Below are 18,579 nucleotides of genomic sequence, written 5' to 3'. Positions count from 1 at the left end.
AGTTGGTGCTCAGAGCTGGCTCCAATCGCCTGCTTCCCAACACCCTTTTCGCTCGTCGCGTTGTCGGCGTGGACTCAGGGCCCGAGGCCCATGGCAGCGCGGCCCAAGAGTTGTCGATCTCGCATCGAGATATCGAGATGTGGCACGTCGATAGACAGCTTCGGCAGAAATAGGTAGGCTTCTTGGTGCGCGTTATTGGCTGAGATGAGATGTCATGGAAATGGGCTGTGAGGAGACGGGAAATGTTTGCCTTCCCGCCACTAACCAGTGACACGCGTGCATTGAACTAGAGAACATAGCCAAGAGGCCAACAGGCCACCCTTGCCAAAAAGGTGGCATCAAGCGTGATCTTGCGATCTTGCGGTTACAACCTGCACTGCCCCCACCCCCCACCTTTCCGCACAATGCGTCACAATGCAACAGCAGTTTGTATTACCTGATAGATCGTATAATATGATAATTATGTATAAGGTTAAAAGGCATGTCAGAGCTTCCAATGTCGAATGGTTGAGAGTTTATAAGAGAAAAAAAGGGCTAAACGACGCTCGCGTTAAAAATAAATACCATCTGTTGTTTTCTATTGTGGTAGAAAATGTTCAGGGTTGCTATTACTGCCAAGAGTAATAGGTACTGTCTGTCTGTTGGCAGGGAACAAACTCACACGTGTTCACACACACACACACGCACGCACACGCGCGCACACACACACACACTCACACACACACACACACACACACACACAAGCGCGCGCGAAACTAAACCGACGCACGACTTGACTCGCGATGAACCGATTGCTTTTCAGAGAAAGCAGATCATGCGCTGCAATGTAGCGATTTGGTGCGATGTGTATGAGGTGTGTGTGTGTGTGTGTGTGTGTGTGTGTGTGTGTGCGTGTGCGTGTGCGTGTGCGTATGTGTGTGCGTTCGCGTTTGTTACGGTAATGATGATGATCAGCTGCGCGCGTAGCGTTGCGGCGCGAGTGACAAGCTGCACTGCATGTTGTGTTCGGAATGAAAGTGACGAGGAACACCGCGGCGCGGCCGGCCAGTACGTACGTACGTACTGCGCAACGATGAGAAGCGAACGGTCTTCTCCCATCAGGCTCTCATCAGGCGGCAAGCAGGGGGAAAAAAATGAAATAATATTTCACTGGTGACGGCGGCGCGACGGGTCGGGCCCGGTGGGGGGCTTCACTGAAAGGCAAACCACGCTCTTGATTAATCCGCGGACGCATCAACTACTGTGGCTTTTTTTATGTGTGTTGTTTAATGTTTTCGCTGCTGCCCAGTTACTGCTGCTTAAGGGATCGTCCAAAAAGCACGCCTTTTTTTCCTCCGACTCATTCGGAAAATTGCGGAAGCTAGGCGCCTGCGAGACGCAGGGTAGGCCACCCCGCAGTGCACGCATGCACTGCAGGCGAGATGTTGCCTACCGCATCAGGCGCTATGAGAGCTTGCAGAGCCTGAACTTTAGTAAGGTTCGCAACGTGCGCACTTTCTGGATGGCCCCCAACGGAACCATTCTTCAAAAAATGTTTTTTTTCATGCAATTTTTTATTGTTACTTTATGTTTAGAGCTGACCGTAATCTGAAAATGTCAGAAATGTTGCGCATATGTTATGTTGCAGTACCCCTAGGGAAAGGGGGGGGGAGGGGGGGGAGGGGTCAAACCCTAGAGAAAACCACAGTCTTAGCACACAGATTTTTATCATCGTCAATCGGCTTATCAAAACGGGAAACTTTTTACCTTCGGCTGGTGAGTCACAAGGCCCGTGGCACAAGTTCAAGTTCAAACTGTCTAAACAGGGCCCGTGGTTAACTCGGGAGGGGGGGGGGGGCTGCAGCCCCTCCCTCTTTTCCGGCACCCGTGCTCCGACATATATTGGTGTTTTCAGGGTCGCGTTGAGAGGCGCACCAGGTCAGCGAGGCGTTCAGGTCTCTAAGCTGTCGCCGCACTGTTTGTTGACTCATACCTTCCCGCACTGACATCGTGTGTCACACTGTGTCACAGGCGTGACGATGGTCGCAGCGTGACGGGCGCGAGTGACGACCAGGCGTGACCGAGCGTGACGCGTGACGACGTGACGAGAATGCGCATCCTCAGGAACCGGCGCCAGGCCGGCGAGTGGGTGAGTACATCGGTGAGTACAGGTGTCGCGGTCGGTGGTGACGGCGATGGAGAGGGTCTTCAAAACGACCATATCCAGTGAGAAATCGAAATCTATGCGATATCGAGTCGATACAGAGAAACAATGTCAGATATCAGAAACGTGTCGATCGCGACTATTTCGTGTTGGATTCAATACGAAAATCAGCGAAAATCGATAATTTTCCGATATCGATATTGTCCTGACATCGTTTCGATAGCACTATTGATCAGTGGGTTAGATCCGCTGGGACCAGAGCCCCTCACCGAGGCGGGCAGCGGATGCCCATACACTGCGTCCGAAAGCGGCAGTGAGAGGGAGGCGCTCCGGTAGCTCCCTCTCACTCCCATTCGCTTTTCGGACACGAACTGGACATGTGGGCATGCCCAGTGCAGGGCTCTGGCTACGAACCCCTGCTATACCCGCCTGCCGCCTTTCGGGTAAGGGATCGTCCATAAAGTACGTCCGTTTTTCGCGGATTCTTTCGACAAAATACGGGCGCTCGGCGCCTGCGTGCCTCGGGGTAGGCCACCCCGCAGGGCACGCCTGCACAGCAGGCAGGATGTTGCCTACCCAACAGGCGCTATGGGACCTTGCATAGGCTGAACTTCGAAACGGCGATTGACGGACGTACTTTCTGGATGATCCCTAACCTGCCCGGCGGTCCAGGACGGTCCAGGAGAGCCCCTGACGAGCGGGGTGTAGGCACTCCCGAACAGCGTTTTCCTCGGCGGGTTGCCTATCACGCCCAGCTCAGGGGCTCGGGGGCTGTGGGTGCGCGCGCGCGCGTGGCATGCCGGACGTGCAGGTTTCAGGCCAAACCCTCCCTCCGTGTTGCAGGTGTACTCGACCACCAGCAGCACCAGCTGCAGCTCCAGCGGCCACAGCTGCGACAGCCCCACGGAGCCCGCCTTCAGGCACGTCGGCCGCCACAGCACCGGCTTTCACGTCTGGAGGGTCGAGGTGAGAAAGCACTGCCTATTGCTTCTACTTCACATTCTATAACTTTTTTTACTGCACATTTTGACGTTTTCGCGACGCCACGTCGCGTGAGCTCGGCTCGGCAGCGTTGGGTGGCGGGTGGCGTTGGCACTAGGCGGGGTGCCGACGAGGTGGCGCTGCTCTCAGGTGCACTTCTACGCCCACCCGCTGCCCGCGACCGGGACGGACCGGAAGGGCTCAAACGCGCCATATCGCAGCGAACGGGTCGGACTCGGGGCTCTATGGTAGTCGGCGACATTTTAAATTTCGGATCCCTAGAGCCTCAGGAACAGGAAACCGAAGTACCAAAGGATTCTGAAACACCTCAAGCGGTTTCGGATATATCAGTTGTTGGTTAAATCACGTGTGTACGCCGTGTCTCGAACACTTTAGAAGTTCGTACGTCGAAAGATATTGTTTTGAAAAACATTTTTAAAATGTGAAAACTTTTGACTCCCGAGATACTCGAGTCCAACCGTTTTTTGGAACCGTCCGACGGTTCGCTTTAGCCAGAAAGCATCCTGACATTCAGGGGCTCGGAACAAAATCGATGCTCGCAAAGTCAGGGCGCATAGTGCTATGCGGGTGGACGCCCGCGCCCTGGCCACGCCCGACTTACTTAGAGAAAAGGAGGGGGTGGGTAGCAGGTGCCTGCTCCAATTGCAACGCCATCAGCACCACCCTCTCCTGCCAGCACCTGCACGGAGGGTACCAGAGGGTACACAGCCGCGGTGACAATGGGACATTGGCCGCCTCGTTATCTCCCGGTGAGGGAAGACCCTGCACTGCTCGTGTTGCTCCTGCCTCGCGTACGGGCCGGCCTCCCTGCTCCCTTATGGTCCGGCCCGGGGGCCCCTGCATTACCACCTGGCGCCCCGCCCCGCCCCGCCCCGCCACACGCTGGGCGCGCTGCTTGGGCCGATATAACACGCGGCTTGCGGAGCACATCAGTCTGGCGCGCCCGACTCGCGACAGCGAAAGTCCCTCCTCTCCTCCCTCTGCGGAGCGCGCACACCGCCTCACACTCGGGCTACTGCTGGGAACGGGGAATAATTATGGTCCAGGAATCTCCTATACTTCCTCCCTGGTGTCTGCGGCCGCGGCCAGTTGAGCATAGGAGGCCCCCCCCCCCTCTATGTTCCGCCCTGCTCGCCACGCCCTCTGTCTCGCTCGCGCGCGCTGCATTTCCGTATGCGTAAATCTGTGACGAGTGCAAATGGGTGGGAAGGGATGCTATCATCGGACCATAGGCGCACCCCGCACCCGTCGAGCCGAGCAGCCCGAACCTTACTGGCGGAGGCGGGCGGAGGCGGGCGGAGGCGGGCGCACCACCGTTCTCGAGGTTATTATCCCATGCCGCGCCATTCGCGCCAAACGGGCCTCGCGCCTGTCGCCGTTTCAATTAAACGCCCATCTGCAGAGTCCCCCGCGGCGGGCTTAGCTTACCTCACTGGAAGGTCTCATCGCCGTGCCCCCATCGCGCCGCAGACGTTTGGCGAGGAGCAGCAGGAGATTATCTCTCCACCACCCGCGTCCTCGCCTCGGGTCTTATCTGGCCGCCACCTACAGAGGAAAGTAAAAATTGTATCATCGCAATTGTAAAGAAAAACGAGGGGGGAGGAGAGGAAAACTCCAGAGAAAAGTGAGCCGGTCTAATTTTTATGGATGTATCGTTCATGTTGAATAGGCAGCGCCTCGAGCAGCGCCCAACAGTAACCGAGTCCCACCTCTAAAAGCCGTTCGCGTTGTGGGGAAATAGATATAAAGTAAGTTTTTACAGCCGCGTCTCTGTGCTGCCGTTCGGAACCATCACCGTTATCAGACCAAGATCCCCTCACTTTCCCTGGACCCGCGGGCCGGGCCCGGACGGCGCTTAGCAGCTGCACTCATCTCTGCACTCGGAGCGCGCGCAACGCCGTCTGGGAAGGGAACGGCTCAAAGGAGAGGGGAGAAGACGCCTGGATTTGGCGGGGAAAAAATAAAAAAAAAGATATCTTGTTAATCGTTTCCTCCTTCGTGACATGCAACGAAAAAAAAGTTTCTCCTCTTTCTCCAAGCCGCAACACACAGTGACAGGATTCAGGAGGTGAACGCCGGTAATCGCTGCAGCTCGACGCTCCGAGCCAGGGGGGTACTCACACTCGGACATTTTTTCAAGCTGCTGTCAGGCTGTCCCTTCCGGTAGTTACGCCCCAAAAAGGAGGCCAGGAGGGTGCGCTGTGCACACAAACAAAACGACTCGAGGGCCGCGCGGCGAGGGCTCCATCATCGGGATCCCTATTAATTGGATGGGCGACCTGGTCCCGGAGTCTCGGAGCCACAGGAGGAGGCAATTTGCTGCCGCTGCGAGGCGCCATGCAGTGTCGCTGGGTGCAACGCCGCGCAATGCAATGCAATGCAGGCGATTTGCATCTCTTTGCACGGCGCGCCATTGTTACGTGAGTGTTGCGCGGGGCAGGTCAGGTCGCACGACGCTCGGGGGATAAGGGGGGGAGGGGATAGTAACATTATTTTTTTTTGCGGGGAGGAGTGGGGCAAGGGAGGAGGGGGAGAGGTGTGTCCAGAACTAGAATAGGGAAGTAGTGCGAATGCAACTTTTTTTTTCTTGTTCTTGTTGCAGCATCTGCAGGTGGTGACCGTCCCGCGAGACCAGTGGGGTACGTTCCACGATGGCGACTCGTACCTCCTGTTCGCCTCGTCCGAGCGCGACCAGCCGGCGGGACCGCACACCAGAGTGAGTCAAGAAGGTTCATGAGCATCCACGACCAGCAAGCCCCGCCGCAGCCCCCGCGCCGCCAACCAGAAGTGTGCCGTCCTGAAGGGGTCGGTCCCCCGGGTCCTGCAGTGATTGGCAAACACTTCTGTTGTTGGGCGGCGCGGCGGAGAGGAGCCGGGCCGGGGCTGGGCTGGCGGTGCCGCTCGGCGAATCCGGAGCTTCACTACGATGCCCTACGGATAAGGCAACAATAAGTAACGGGCGCTCCGGCCCCCTTTCCCCTCACCCGCGATGCCCCGCTCAAGCAGTTCCATATGAATCACTCGCAGACAATGGGCGACTGCCCCAACGGCCCGCGCCGCCCCACCCCCGCCCCTGTCCGACCTGTCCAACTCATCATTATGTCTCTCGAATGAATGAACTGCACTGAAGCAGAAACAAAAGGGAGGAAGCGTGCGCCGTCTAAATGCTATCACTTTCTCGCAACAAAAAAATAATACTTTCGTAGCTTCACGTGTACGCGGGGTTGGGAGTGCGCAACCTATTCCCAATACGGTGGGGCATTGTGCTTAATGAGAACTTCTATTCCTGGTGGGTACTGTGTTATTTTGGATTGTTCTCGGGACATATTGCGTTTCGTTGCGACCCGCCTGTAGCCCAGGATCCCTCTCTGCCTGTGCAACTGAAATCGACAGTGCCACTAACATGCCGTGCGAGCGCTCCGGTGCGGAACGCTTGGTGACCCTGAGTCCTCAGTTCATCACAGTTCAGCCGACCACATCGGACGTCTCGCTCGCACTCGGTGGCGGTGGCGCCGCGGCGCTTCGGAGGGTTCCCGCATAGTGCCGCCGGTGTGCCAGGGGGGCCTATCTGGGCCCGCCCAGGGCGTGGCGGCCTGGCGGCCCCGGGGCGGGGCGGGGGCCGCGCCGCAATGAGGTCCCTGACGAGGGGCGGGCCGCCCCCGCCCCCGCCCCCGCCAGCCAGCACACCCGGGGCGAGTCACGGAGAGGGAAAGGCTTCGCTAACGATGCTCCCAGTGCCCGCACAGCACACCCCGCCCCGCCGCGCAACTCTGACCTATCGCCAGGCACACGTCCACCCACGACCTGCACTCGCGAGTCGGGACGCGGGGCGGCTTGCGAAAGCCGAGAGCTTCGCGAGCGAGCCCCTTGTCGCTGGCCTATGCTGGCGGGCGGGGCGTGTCCGGCCCTGGGCCCGCACCGCGCAAGAGTTGTTCGCAGTCTCGTTCTTGTCGGAAGCGAGCGGCGGTGATGAGGGAAGGCGTGGCGAGGCGCGGCGAGGCGGGACGTCCTCAACCCAGCAGCAAACGGGCGGGGCGGGGCGGGGCGGGGCGGGGCGGCACCGCGATCGCAAATAAGTGGCAGAGCGAGCGCGGAGCTGCGGGGCGTTCTGTCTCTCCGGGGAGGACACTTGGAGGAAGCTAATCATGCCGCAGCGGAAAAGAAAGGAGGAGCCAAACAGCCAAACGATGGGAGGGAAAAGTGGTTGCGAATTGGTGGGGTGCAGCTGACTGACCTCCTCGGTGCTCCCCAGGCTCGCGAGGTGCGCGGCGCGCCGCTGGAGCAGCACGTCCACGTGTGGGTGGGCGGCGCGGCCGGGCCGGACGAGAGCGGCGCCGCCGCCTACAAGGCCAGCGAGCTGGACGAGGCGCTCGGCGGCCGGTGCGTCCTGCACCGGGAGCTGCAGGGCTTCGAGTCCACGCGTTTCCTCGCCTACTTCAAGCACGTCGGCATCAGGGTGCTGAAGGGTAGCGTGAGTTCCGTGGGCGCTGCGGAGCCGTCGGCGTCGCTGGCGGCCCTTGCCGGTGGCTCCCGCCTGTTCCGGGTGTCGGGGCGGCCCGGCCGCCGCTGCCCCGTGGTCACCGAGCTGCCCAGCGTCGCCTGGCGGCACTTCTCGTCGGGAGGGGTCTTCATCGTGTCCACGCCGCACGCCCTGATGCTCTGGATGGGCCGCTACGCCGCCGCGGCCGAGAGGCTGCAGGCCGCCCAGGTGGCCGCCGCTATGCGCGACGAGGGGCAGCCCCGCGCCCTGGTGCTCGTCGACGAGGGCCGGGAGGTGCTGCTGCCGGCTGACAAGTTCTCGCTGATGACGGAGGCGCTGGACCCCCGTCGCGCCGCCCTGGAGGTGCACCACTCACCGCCGCCGTCGCACGGCGCGCACGGCCTGGACGCCCTGGACCTGGAGCGCGCCAAGGACCGGCCGCGGGTCACGCTGTACCACTGCGCGGACAAGGACGACACCTGCATGGTGACCGAGGTCAAGAGCGGGCCCCTGGACCACTCGGACCTGTCGCACTCGGTGAGTACCCTGCGGCACCCTGGCCCCTGGCCCCACCTAACTACTTGGCTAACTACTTGCTTGCGATCCCCAGGACTCGTACATCGTGGACCGCGGCTCGGTGGGCGTGTGGGTCTGGCTGGGCCGCCTGGTGGGCGAGCGCGACCGCGTCGAGGCCATGCGCAACGCGCAGGGCTTCGTGCGCAAGAAGGGCTACGCCGCGCACACGCCCATCACGCGCGTCACAGACGGCTGCGAGCCGGCCGAGTTCCGCTGCCTCTTCCGCACCTGGCACGCCGCCGCCCCCGTCGCCAAGTCCTCCAAGACCAAGGCCAAGTCGGCCACCACGGTGCACACGCGCCTGGACGCGCTGGCGCTGCGCGACTCGCCCCGCCTGGCCGCGGACCTGCGCCTGCTAGACGACGGCAGCGGGGACGCCCGGCTGTGGCGGGTGTCGCGAGCCGGGCTCGTGGGCGTGGCCGCGCGCCGCGCCGGCCGCCTGCACTCCGGCGAGTGCTACGTGCTGCACTACCGCTACGGACACCCCCCACAGCACGCCATCTTCTACTGGCTGGTGAGTGGCACGGGACACACCCATCCCATTGGTCTGGCACCCCGTGACTCCTCTAACCAGCCGTCATCCACAGGGAAGGACGTCCAGCGGAGAGCGCCAGGCCACGGCGGCGCTATGGGCCTCGGAGAAAGGCCGCGAAGTGGCTGACGAGTCCGGCTGCGAGGCTATCATCGTCAGGGTGCTGGAGGACCGCGAGCCGCCCTCGCTACGCGCCATCTTCAAGGGCAGGCTCGCGGTGCTCAGCGGGGAGGCGCCGCCCGGTGACGACAGCTCCAGCGGGCTGCCCGCCAGCTTCCTGCTGCGAGTGGACGGCTCGCAGACCTACGACACGCGCTCCGTCCAGGTAAGGCGACTCGGCCTGACGGCGGCCGCCGGATTCGAACGCAAAGCACTTTAATTCCTAAGTACATTGTGGGTGCTCGCACCCGCAGGTCCCCCGCCGCCCGTCCTCGCTGCGCTCCAGCTCCGTGTTCGTGCTGCGATCCAAGCGCGCCGGCTGGTTCCTCTGGTGCGGCCGGAGCTCGACCGGCGACGAGCGCGAGATGGCGAAGCGGGTCGCGACCAGTGCGGGCGGCGCCGACCTCATCGTCGTCTACGAGGGCCAGGAGAAGGACGACTTCTGGGTGGCGCTCGGAGGACCCAGTCTGGCTGTCGAGGAGTACGCTGTCGAGGCCAAGGAGATAGAGGAGGACAGCGCGGGCCATCAGGACACCAGGCCAGCAAGGCTCTATGCTTGTCTGGGAGCGTCGTCGTCCGCATTCGCTGGTAAGAGAGCGCCGCGCCGAGCGCCTGCCGAGCGCTGGGTAGGCAAGCCCGCCACGCCTTCTTACCCTGCCGCGATCACGTCTCTTACACTGGCTCTGCGTCTCCGCAGTGGAGGAACTGCCCAACGTGTCCCAGGAGGAGCTCTGCCCTGACGAGATCCTCATCTTGGACGCCCGTGACACCATCTTCGTCTGGATCGGTCGGAACGCCAGCAGGGAGGCCAGGCAGAAGGCGACGAACCTCGCCATTGAGTATCTCAAAACTGGTACGTGGGACATCTTCTTGGCGCGAGAACAGCGACCTCCTCTACACTCTACATCAGACAGTGAAGACCAATAAATTTATGTTTCTAGATCCCGCATCCCGAGAGTTGGACACTACAATCGTACTACTGCGCCAAGGCCATGAGCCCCCCATGTTTACAGGCTTCTTTAATTCTTGGGACCCTCACATGTGGAATGTGAGTAAAACACAACAATATTTGACTTTGCCACAATTCTCAGGGTTTTTTCTCTCACAGATCAGTATTTATGAATGTCCTTACCGATTTTACTTTTTTCTTCTGAGTTCAGGATTACCAGTCATTTGATGAAGTAAGAGCTAATCTTGAAGGCCGGCCTATTCCAAATTTATCACAGCAATCACAAGCTGACTTGCCCTGCATTCGTGAATTTGAAGACCAGGATAAGTTCCCTCTACAGTTGCTCCTCGACCCTGATATTTCTCACCTTCCACACACTGTAGATGTTTTCCGTAAAGAGGTAGGTAATGTATTTACCCATCAGTATTTGTCAACAAATGTGTTATGTAAACAGAAATAGAAAACAAAATTCTTTTCGTTACAGCTGCATCTAACTCACAGTGACTTTATGTCTGTGTTTGGAATGGATTACCCCACATTTGCTCAACTACCACTGTGGCGACAACATAGCTTGAAGAAGACTGCTGGTCTCTTTTGAAGTGAAAACACAATCAAAACTTGCAACGTACTGTATGATTGACAGCAAAATGCTTGCTACATACTTAACATTTAACAACCACAAAGATTTGTTGGTCTAGAGGCGATGGCTGAGAGCACACACCTAAATGAACTAATGAATTTGATTCTCTATTGACATCTAGGTCGAGTAGTAAAAGGGCTCTACAACAAGCACATAAATATCCCTCAAATTTAAATGCAATTTATCACTAATAAATTTCACTGAGCTTCCATGTTGATATTGCAATATGTAATAATTGGATACTTGATTTGTGTAGATAGATAATTATATAATTATCGATACATTTCAGCATTGTGAGGTACATATTTTTTTCCATCCCTCAACTATTTCCTGTTCCTCTTTAACATACACAGCAACATATTTAAGGTAAAATACCTGGTACTACAATGAGTCAAACACATGAGTATCACAAAAGATTTAATAACAACTTTAAAGATACATGAGTATCGTCAATCATACCTAAGTGCAAAAGAACCAAGCTGTACAGGGGTAACAGTTCACGGTTCAAATTCAAACTGGCAAATTGAAAGAGATAATTTTAACACATCAATAATTTAAATGCATGGAAAACTGTAGTCAACAAACCAAGAAGATTTGGAAAACAAGTAAGAGCATTTAGATTTACCATGAAAAAAGTTTACTCCATAGGAATGATGTTGACTACTACATTTGTTTAATTGCATAATGTTTAAACAGTCCGGTCACATTACCATCAAAATTTATCATTCAGAGATCAGAGAATTTCAGTCTCTTGAAGTCTTGAGTTTTACTCTGTCTTTAAGCACTAATACATTGTGCATTTTATGGAGTTTCTTTTGGAACTTTGTCATTATCTGATTTTCATCCTCATAGCAACTGTCTCCTAAGGAATATACGTATTCGTTACAAACCTTTTTACTTAGCTTTTTGAATGAAATTTCCTTGTCAGATTGTGCTTCTAAAACTTGAAGGATTGTTTGGTCCCAAGAAAATTTAGTCCTCTCTAAATCCTCCATATTCAGAGTTTCATTAAGTTTACCATTGTCCAACAAGCCTGGAAAAAAGATCCAATTAAAAATGAACATTTAAGGCAGTTTTAAAATAAATGAAGATCTGTGATAAAAGTGTCATACCAGTTTTACTCTTTTTGCCAGACTTCTCAGAAGTGTCCATTGGTTCCTCAGCTTCATGTTTGTTCTTCTTTTTCTTTTTCTTTTCCTTTTCTTCTGTTGGCTGCTCCACTACATCTTCATTAGCATTTTCATTTTTCTTCTTGTTCTTTTTCTTCTTACCTTTTTTACCTTCAGGTTTTTCATCAATATCGGCTGCAGAGGGTTCCTGTTCCTCCTCATCATTGGCATCAACTTCAGCTGTTTCAGCCGATTCCATTGACTTCATCTCAGCTTCATACTTTTCCCTCTTCTTTTTCTCTTTCTTTTCTTTCTTACTAAGTTTCTTTTCCTCCTCTATTGTGTCTTGTGTTGTTAGATGACACGCATCCATAGCATTGTTCAAATTTGAGGTATTCTCCAGCTCCATATCACCTTCTGGGTTTTTCTTGCTTTTTTTGGTTTTCCTGAGTTCTGACGTCCCATTCACAACAGATTCACTTTCAGACACCATTCTTTTCTTCTTCTTATCTTTCTTGCTCTCCTCCTTGGGATGGCTCGTTTGCGGCTCAGATGATTTTTCTTTTTTCCCATTTCTCTTGGGCTTGAGATCCGTTTCATCAGTACTTGAATCAGAGTCACTGCTATCTGAACTTTCTTGTTTCTGCTGAAGCTTTAGTTGTTTGGCCTTACGTTTCTCAGCCTCAGCCGCTTCTCTCTCCGCTGTTAGCTTAGCTTGGAAATCTTTACGAGCTTCCTCAAGAATTTTCCAAACAAATTCAATATTTTGTAGAGGTTCTGATCTCCTTGCATTTTTGATGAAGTTCTGCACAGCAATATTTCAAATGCTATGTTAGAAAAAATACAAAAATAAATATATAGGATAAAAAAATCAGTGATACTTACTGTAAAGGGTTTAGCCTTGTCTGGTAAAGTTGGTTGATCTTGCAACCACAACAACAGGCTGCGGATACTAGGTGTTAGTCCCGAGACACCATCGTCAATAGTTTTACTAACAGTTTCTTGTACAACCTCAACCCATTGTTGCTGCTTACTTTTTTGTTTTGATTGAATACCCTTCAAACCATTAGCACTGTATCGGTCATCTTCTGTCACACAGACTGTGTGTTTCACAAAGTCTTCCCTATATATAAAAAAGTAAAAGTAAAATTAACATTATAAAAATTAACTACAGGAAAATTAGAATGTAATAAACTTACCGGAAGTCTTTTAAGCAGTCAACACAAGTAAGAAAGGGGCCTCCCCTGCAACGTGTATTACAATGCTTTTCCACATCCTTTTTCTTTAAAGATTCCCCACAAATATTACAAGTGAAGAATACCATTACAACTGCAAAGAAACAAGAAAGAAATAAGTGATCACGTAAAACTAAAGGGTTAACTTTAATACTTTGCTGAGAGGATTGATAAATAAAATTGCAAAAGAATGAAAAAACATTTCATCATGCAAAGAGCTGACGAATTGATAGATAAGGTTTATATTCGAGCGTACACATGGGCCATGCACTTTCTTTTCACGTCACATAGAGGAACTTAACCTGTGAGATTTCGAACCCAACCCACCATTTCACAACAGAAAAGGAAGAGAAAAGCCTAACATGCAAATAAAAATTGTTGCATCTGCACCTGATCGAACTTACCGTCTTAATTGAAGAATCAATACACTGCAGTGGCAATTAGTTGAAATCTGCGCTTATTCTGCACGGCAGTCGCACGCAGTTTACTGCTCAGCCAGCCACAGCCACTCTGTCTGTAAACAGTGTAAACATGCGGGTGTACCCAGCTGGTGCAAGTTGGGCTGCCAATAGGCATTAGCTTTTGTCTGTTTTTTTATTTCAAAAGTTGTCTTGGTTATTAAGTTTTAATCAATTCAATATTCTTCTTTCAAAAATCAACTTTGCATCATTTTACTCCGTGCTTTGCATCATTTTTACTGCACTCAACTGAAAATAATCTCTGCTTTCTACTTTATGTGTTGGCGCCTTAACTGTATTTGCACTGATCACTGACACCACATCACACAAGACTTAGGGCAGGAAAACGACAGGTAAACATCCTAGTGCCGAGTATCTTCCGCTGGGCAAATGAGAATAGTAAATTTTATCCAAATCAATTTAGGCTGAACATATTTCAGGTGTTTTTGTGCGTTCTCGTCATAATATGGTTCTCTGATCTCGATAACCAGCTGCTTTAGCAATGTCACTGTAGGTTAGTTTACATTTAGAAGTATTTTGTTCTCTCATCCCATTTACTCAGCATTTTAATTGAATTTACTTTTTTAATTATTTTTATATGTCACCTTTTAATAGATAGCTGTATTTGAAATAGACTCTGCTGCACTCGTTGAAAATTTTATGAACATTAGAAGCATAGTAACCATTTACAAGTAATTTCATTATGTTGACAGCGTAGTTCGGCGCAGTTTCAACATTAATCAAAATGTTATGTTTCAGCCAAGAAAGAAAATGAAGTCGCCTAGGAAAGTAAAATTCATTCCTCAATCACCCTTAACCCTTAGAAGTCAGAACCGAAAGGTTGAAGGAACTACAATAAGAGTCACGAAGGGTAAGGAAAATAATTCTCAATCATCCAAATGCAAAATTAAAAAGACACATATAGTATATTTTTAGTAAGTAATGCTTGTTTAATAATAACCTGGTTTTTGCTTCATTTTAATTGCAGTCTTAAATAATGCCGCTAAACAAAAAGATTTTCAAGCTAAATCTACGACAGAGAAAAAAGGAATGAAGAAAGGGGCCCTGGCAGATGATGAAACTACCTCTGGTCATCCATCTCTTTCTCTGGGAGGTAATTAGCTCTAACCATTCATATCTTTAAAGAAATACTCAACTATGAGGTTTTTTAATGAAATTTCTAAAAAAAATTGACTTGAAACATGAAGGTGCTGAGAGTCTAAACGAACAACTGTCTTCTGTTAACACCACAAGCTCATTTTGTGTTAAAAATGACAATTCTGGACAAGTTGTCCAAGATCATGTAATAAGTGATTCTAGAGAGGGTATGTCAAAAAACTGAAGTAATTTCCTGGCATGTTTATGTTTATCTTCTTGCTCAGCATTTTGAAGTTATTTTTTCTTGGATTATTACAGCGCAAGCCAACAATGTAAAACTAGAGGCCCAGTTTGTGGATTCTGATGAGTCTATTTCTACCAGTAGTACTCTAACAGTATGGAAGATTTTGTATAACTTATTTAGATATGCCATTCTTATTTGTTACAATATAAAGTTGTTTAAATTTTTCAGTGTTCAAACTGCAGCCAACAGTTTTTAAAAGAAGAAACATTAAGTGAGCATTCCAAGAAATGCTCATCCTCTACTCTAGAGAAGAAATTAATGTCTTGCATCTTTGCTTCTTGCAAAGAAACTTATACATCTAAACGATCATTGATGAGTCACCTAAGAACAGCTCATGGATCAAAATTGGCACCATCTGAAAAGCTTGAACAAGAAGGTAGTTCACCTGTCCAAAATTTTATTTTTGTTTTCAATTTATACAGAGATTAACAGAGTATGCAAACATAAACTGATACATCTGCAATAATTGTTTATCTTATCTTACTTCTAGGTTCTGAGAAGCAAGCTATTCCTGGAAAGTTAATTGTACCCCTCAAACGCACTAAAGAGGTGTATAAAGTATGTATTTCTGTGATGAAATGTTCTGGCATGAATATTGTGATGAAATATTTCATTCAAATAGAATTGTCAACTTACTTTCTGTTATTTTCAGTGCCCAAGCTGCAACGGACATTTTAGACGAACTGACAACTTTGAACGTCATTATGAGAAATGTTCCACATCTACTCTGAAAAAGAGGAGAACACCATGTGTCGTTAGTTCTTGCACAGAAACATTTTCACACAAGTTTGCCATGGTGAATCACCTAAAGGATGTTCATAGTGCAAAGATATCTCCCCCTCAAATACTTACTTTTCAGACAGAAACAGAGTACAAACTGTGGAAAGATGATGAAGAAAGCCGTACTTTTTCTTACTTTTCCAGTGAGTCAGGATGCAAAAAATACAAGGTTGGAAGCAAAGGTTCTCGCAAGTACTTTTACTGCCAATATGACGGACCTCTAAGGGCTCATAGGAAAAAAGGAGAGCCAGAGAGACTGACATCAAGAAAGCGTAAAAGTGGGCAGGTGAAGACAGGCATGGTATGTCTTGCAAGAATGGTTGTTACCACTCTTCCCGATGGTTCAGTTCATGTGGAGTACCATCCCACCCACAATCACAAACCAGATAGTAGTGACTGTGCTCATCAGCCTGCAACTTCATCTGTAAATGATCATATTCAAAATCAAATTGCTCTCCGAGTCCCACCCACTGTAATTTATGAAAGTTTACAGTCGGTTCAATATGATGGCAGAAACAAAGAGAGAGGAAAACCTGTTCCTCGCAGTATAGCTGTTTCTAAAAGAGCAATTCAGCAACGGGCCATTAAGTTCAGAAAAACAATGAGGCTCCATGAGGAAGACAGTATTTCTACTTGTCTTCTCGTTGAAAGGCTTAGGCAAGAGGAATATGATCCTATTGTAATTTATAAGCCACCAGGTAAACCCATCGTTGGGGGACCTCCAGGAATAAATTGTCTCCCAGAGGATATTGATAGTTTATTTATGTTGGGTCTACAAACCAAGGAACAGAAATGTTTAATGCTAGAGGGCTGCAAGAAAGTTCTTATTGTGGATACTGCTCGTTATGTTACTCAATTTGAAAACAGTAAACTCCTGAATTTTATTGTGATCAATGAAAATAACAGAGGTGTAGCAGTTGCTCATTTTATTACAAATTACATGACTGCAGACGTTATTGGATATTTTGTTGAAGCATTGAGGCTCAAATTTGAAGAAGACGGTCAAACACTCAAAATTAACTGCGTTATGTCTGGCGATGATCCACTTTTAATAAAAGGAATACAGCAGGGCATGGGGTTGACATTACCTCATATTCTGTGCCTATGGAATGTGGACAGAGCTCTTCAAGACGCTCTTCAGAAAAAGGTTGTGACATCTGTCAAGGACCAACAATACATTAACTTACCAGACCTCAAAGACCAAATTTATAGTGATCTGATGGGTCTTGTGAATTGTAATGATAAATTGCAATTTGAAGAATTAGCTGCCTTGTTTAAAGACAAATACATTTCAGATGCTCCAAAATTTGTTAATTATTTTGAGAAGAATTACATGAATACGCCTGAAAAATGGGCTAAATGCCATAGAGAAAATTTAGGTGATTGTAACATTGACTCAATTTCTTTTGCTGAGTTTTTCCAAAATAGACTGAAAACTGGATTCAGCCAAAGAGTGTCTCACATACGAGTGGATGATTTAGTCAATCATCTGTTGGATATTGAAAAGTATGACAAGACAGCAAGACAACGTGAGGCAAATGACAGAATAAGTGCAACAACAGAAGAAGTTGAAGAGCGTCATAACAACAGTTTGCTGATGCCTGATGACAGTATTGGTGAAAAAAGTTCTAAATTGTGGCTTGTTAACTCGTCTAAAAATGATGAAGTCTACAAAATTGAGTGTTTATGGGAAATTTGTCAAAAAAATGATTGTTGTGACAAATGTCCTTCTGCATCTTGCTCCGGTCTTTGTTCTCACCTTTATCACTGCACTTGTCCCGACACTGTCCCTCTCTGTAAGCATATTCACAAGTTGCATTCCTTACTCACACAGAATAGTTGTCAGCCTGAAGAGGAAATGAGCTCTGAGTTATTTCAGATTGGCAATGACGATTCTGTTGACTCATCTGACGTCGAAGACTGTTATTCCAATTTACACAATGGTTTAGCTACTTTATGTGGAATAGTAGAAAAAAGGCAAGTTCCATCACATCTTCTGGAAACATGTGTGGCAACTATTACGTCTCTAATTGAGAAGTGTCAAGTCCTTCAGAAAAACCAACCTGTTCTTGATTTTGTGGAATTATCACCAGAAAAAAATGTGTCTGTACCTGATGTTCAACTGCTACCCTTGAAAGAGGGCAAAAATGACAGAGAGGATGGAAATGATGCAAATGTGATGTCTGCTGCCAAGAGTGTCAAAATTTATAGTGGTAACAATGATAATCTTCTTGTCTTGAAGAGTGAGAATAATAATGATGAAAGCAGTGAAGATGTTGATGATCCAGCTTATGTCACTATTGATAATCCAATAGACCCACTGGAGACTTTGCTGTGCATTGGTGACATCAATATCAACCTCCTTCATGTAAAATCTTTAGATCTAGATCTGAATGAAGAAGAGGCAAGAACTTACAAAATCGTTTCACCTTCTTTCAGAGTTGGATGGATGTTGCCTGACATTGTCAATGCATTTTTGAGCATTTTATCAAGTAGTAATGACAAAACTTACTTTCTGTCAACAGATTCTGTTTTATCTCTCTTTCATGGTGATTTACTTCCTCATCTCTTTAATAATGAAATGCCAGAGAAAAATATCTTCATATTTCCTCTAAGCCTGTCAGAAAATCATTGGGCAATCCTTGTTTTATTTGCTGACAAGGCAGAAATGAGATGCTTGGATCCCATCATGGGAAAGCTGACACCAGATTTGATTAAACTGGTGCATTCAGTCAATAGCATTATGAAAATAGTTCGACCTGATATATCAAGATGGTCTCTTCGATTTATTTCCCATCTTAATCAAACTGACGCAGTAAATTCTGGTGTACACATTTGCTGGTTCGCCCATGAAGCCATTTTGCAATATGAGAAGCATAGTCCTCTTTCCGATATCAGAGAATACAGGAAATTTATTTGTGATACAATTTGTGGACATTGCTTGGACTATTCACAGAACGACGATACATGTGCCCTTTGTAGGAAGGAGTTCCTTAATATTGCCACCATTTCCTGTTGTAAGTGTGGTCGTTCATTCCATTGCGAGTGTATTTCAATTCCATTAGACAGCTCTGATTTTGTGTGTCCATTAAGACAATAGTGTAGTAAATTAAA

The 18,579-nt window shown here is 49.5% G+C and overlaps 3 protein-coding genes across 4 annotated transcripts; 2 read left to right on the top strand and 1 right to left on the bottom strand.

Moving 5' to 3' along the window:
* The first annotated feature begins 2,008 nt into the window (after positions 1-2,008).
* Positions 2,009-10,772, top strand: LOC113209744 (villin-1-like). Of its 2 annotated transcripts, none has more exons than XM_026427427.2 (11): positions 2,009-2,128; positions 2,987-3,109; positions 5,748-5,861; positions 7,398-8,162; positions 8,236-8,715; positions 8,789-9,058; positions 9,147-9,480; positions 9,590-9,745; positions 9,834-9,940; positions 10,053-10,241; positions 10,326-10,772. In XM_026427427.2, exons 1-11 carry the CDS (start codon positions 2,090-2,092, stop codon positions 10,437-10,439), a joined length of 2,691 nt encoding a protein of 896 aa, XP_026283212.2. In that variant the 5' UTR covers positions 2,009-2,089; the 3' UTR covers positions 10,440-10,772. The 2 variants fall into 2 exon arrangements, with proteins under 2 accessions (XP_026283212.2, XP_026283203.2); XM_026427418.2 differs by having other exon boundaries at positions 2,012-2,140.
* Positions 10,773-10,881: 109 nt separating this feature from the next.
* On the bottom strand, positions 10,882-13,392 carry LOC113209766 (cell growth-regulating nucleolar protein). The gene is made up of 5 exons (XM_026427451.2): positions 13,230-13,392; positions 12,790-12,919; positions 12,476-12,713; positions 11,594-12,395; positions 10,882-11,514 (listed from the first exon to the last, which is right to left on the bottom strand). The coding sequence occupies exons 2-5, from the start codon at positions 12,912-12,914 to the stop codon at positions 11,225-11,227; spliced, it is 1,455 nt and encodes a 484-aa protein (XP_026283236.1). The 5' UTR covers positions 12,915-12,919; positions 13,230-13,392; the 3' UTR covers positions 10,882-11,224.
* A 245-nt stretch (positions 13,393-13,637) lies between these two features.
* On the top strand, positions 13,638-18,573 carry LOC113209736 (uncharacterized). The gene is made up of 8 exons (XM_052273019.1): positions 13,638-13,723; positions 14,043-14,154; positions 14,272-14,397; positions 14,492-14,608; positions 14,700-14,776; positions 14,854-15,061; positions 15,176-15,243; positions 15,338-18,573. Exons 2-8 carry the CDS (start codon positions 14,055-14,057, stop codon positions 18,563-18,565), a joined length of 3,924 nt encoding a protein of 1,307 aa, XP_052128979.1. The 5' UTR covers positions 13,638-13,723; positions 14,043-14,054; the 3' UTR covers positions 18,566-18,573.
* The last annotated feature ends 6 nt before the right edge of the window (positions 18,574-18,579 follow it).

Source organism: Frankliniella occidentalis, unplaced genomic scaffold (genome assembly GCF_000697945.3).
Source record: "Frankliniella occidentalis isolate FOCC.00 unplaced genomic scaffold, Focc_3.1 Scaffold240, whole genome shotgun sequence".
Taxonomy (NCBI): Eukaryota; Metazoa; Arthropoda; class Insecta; order Thysanoptera; family Thripidae; genus Frankliniella; species Frankliniella occidentalis.
Note: the sequence above shows the minus strand (reverse complement) of the source record. Positions and strands in the feature narration are given on the sequence as shown.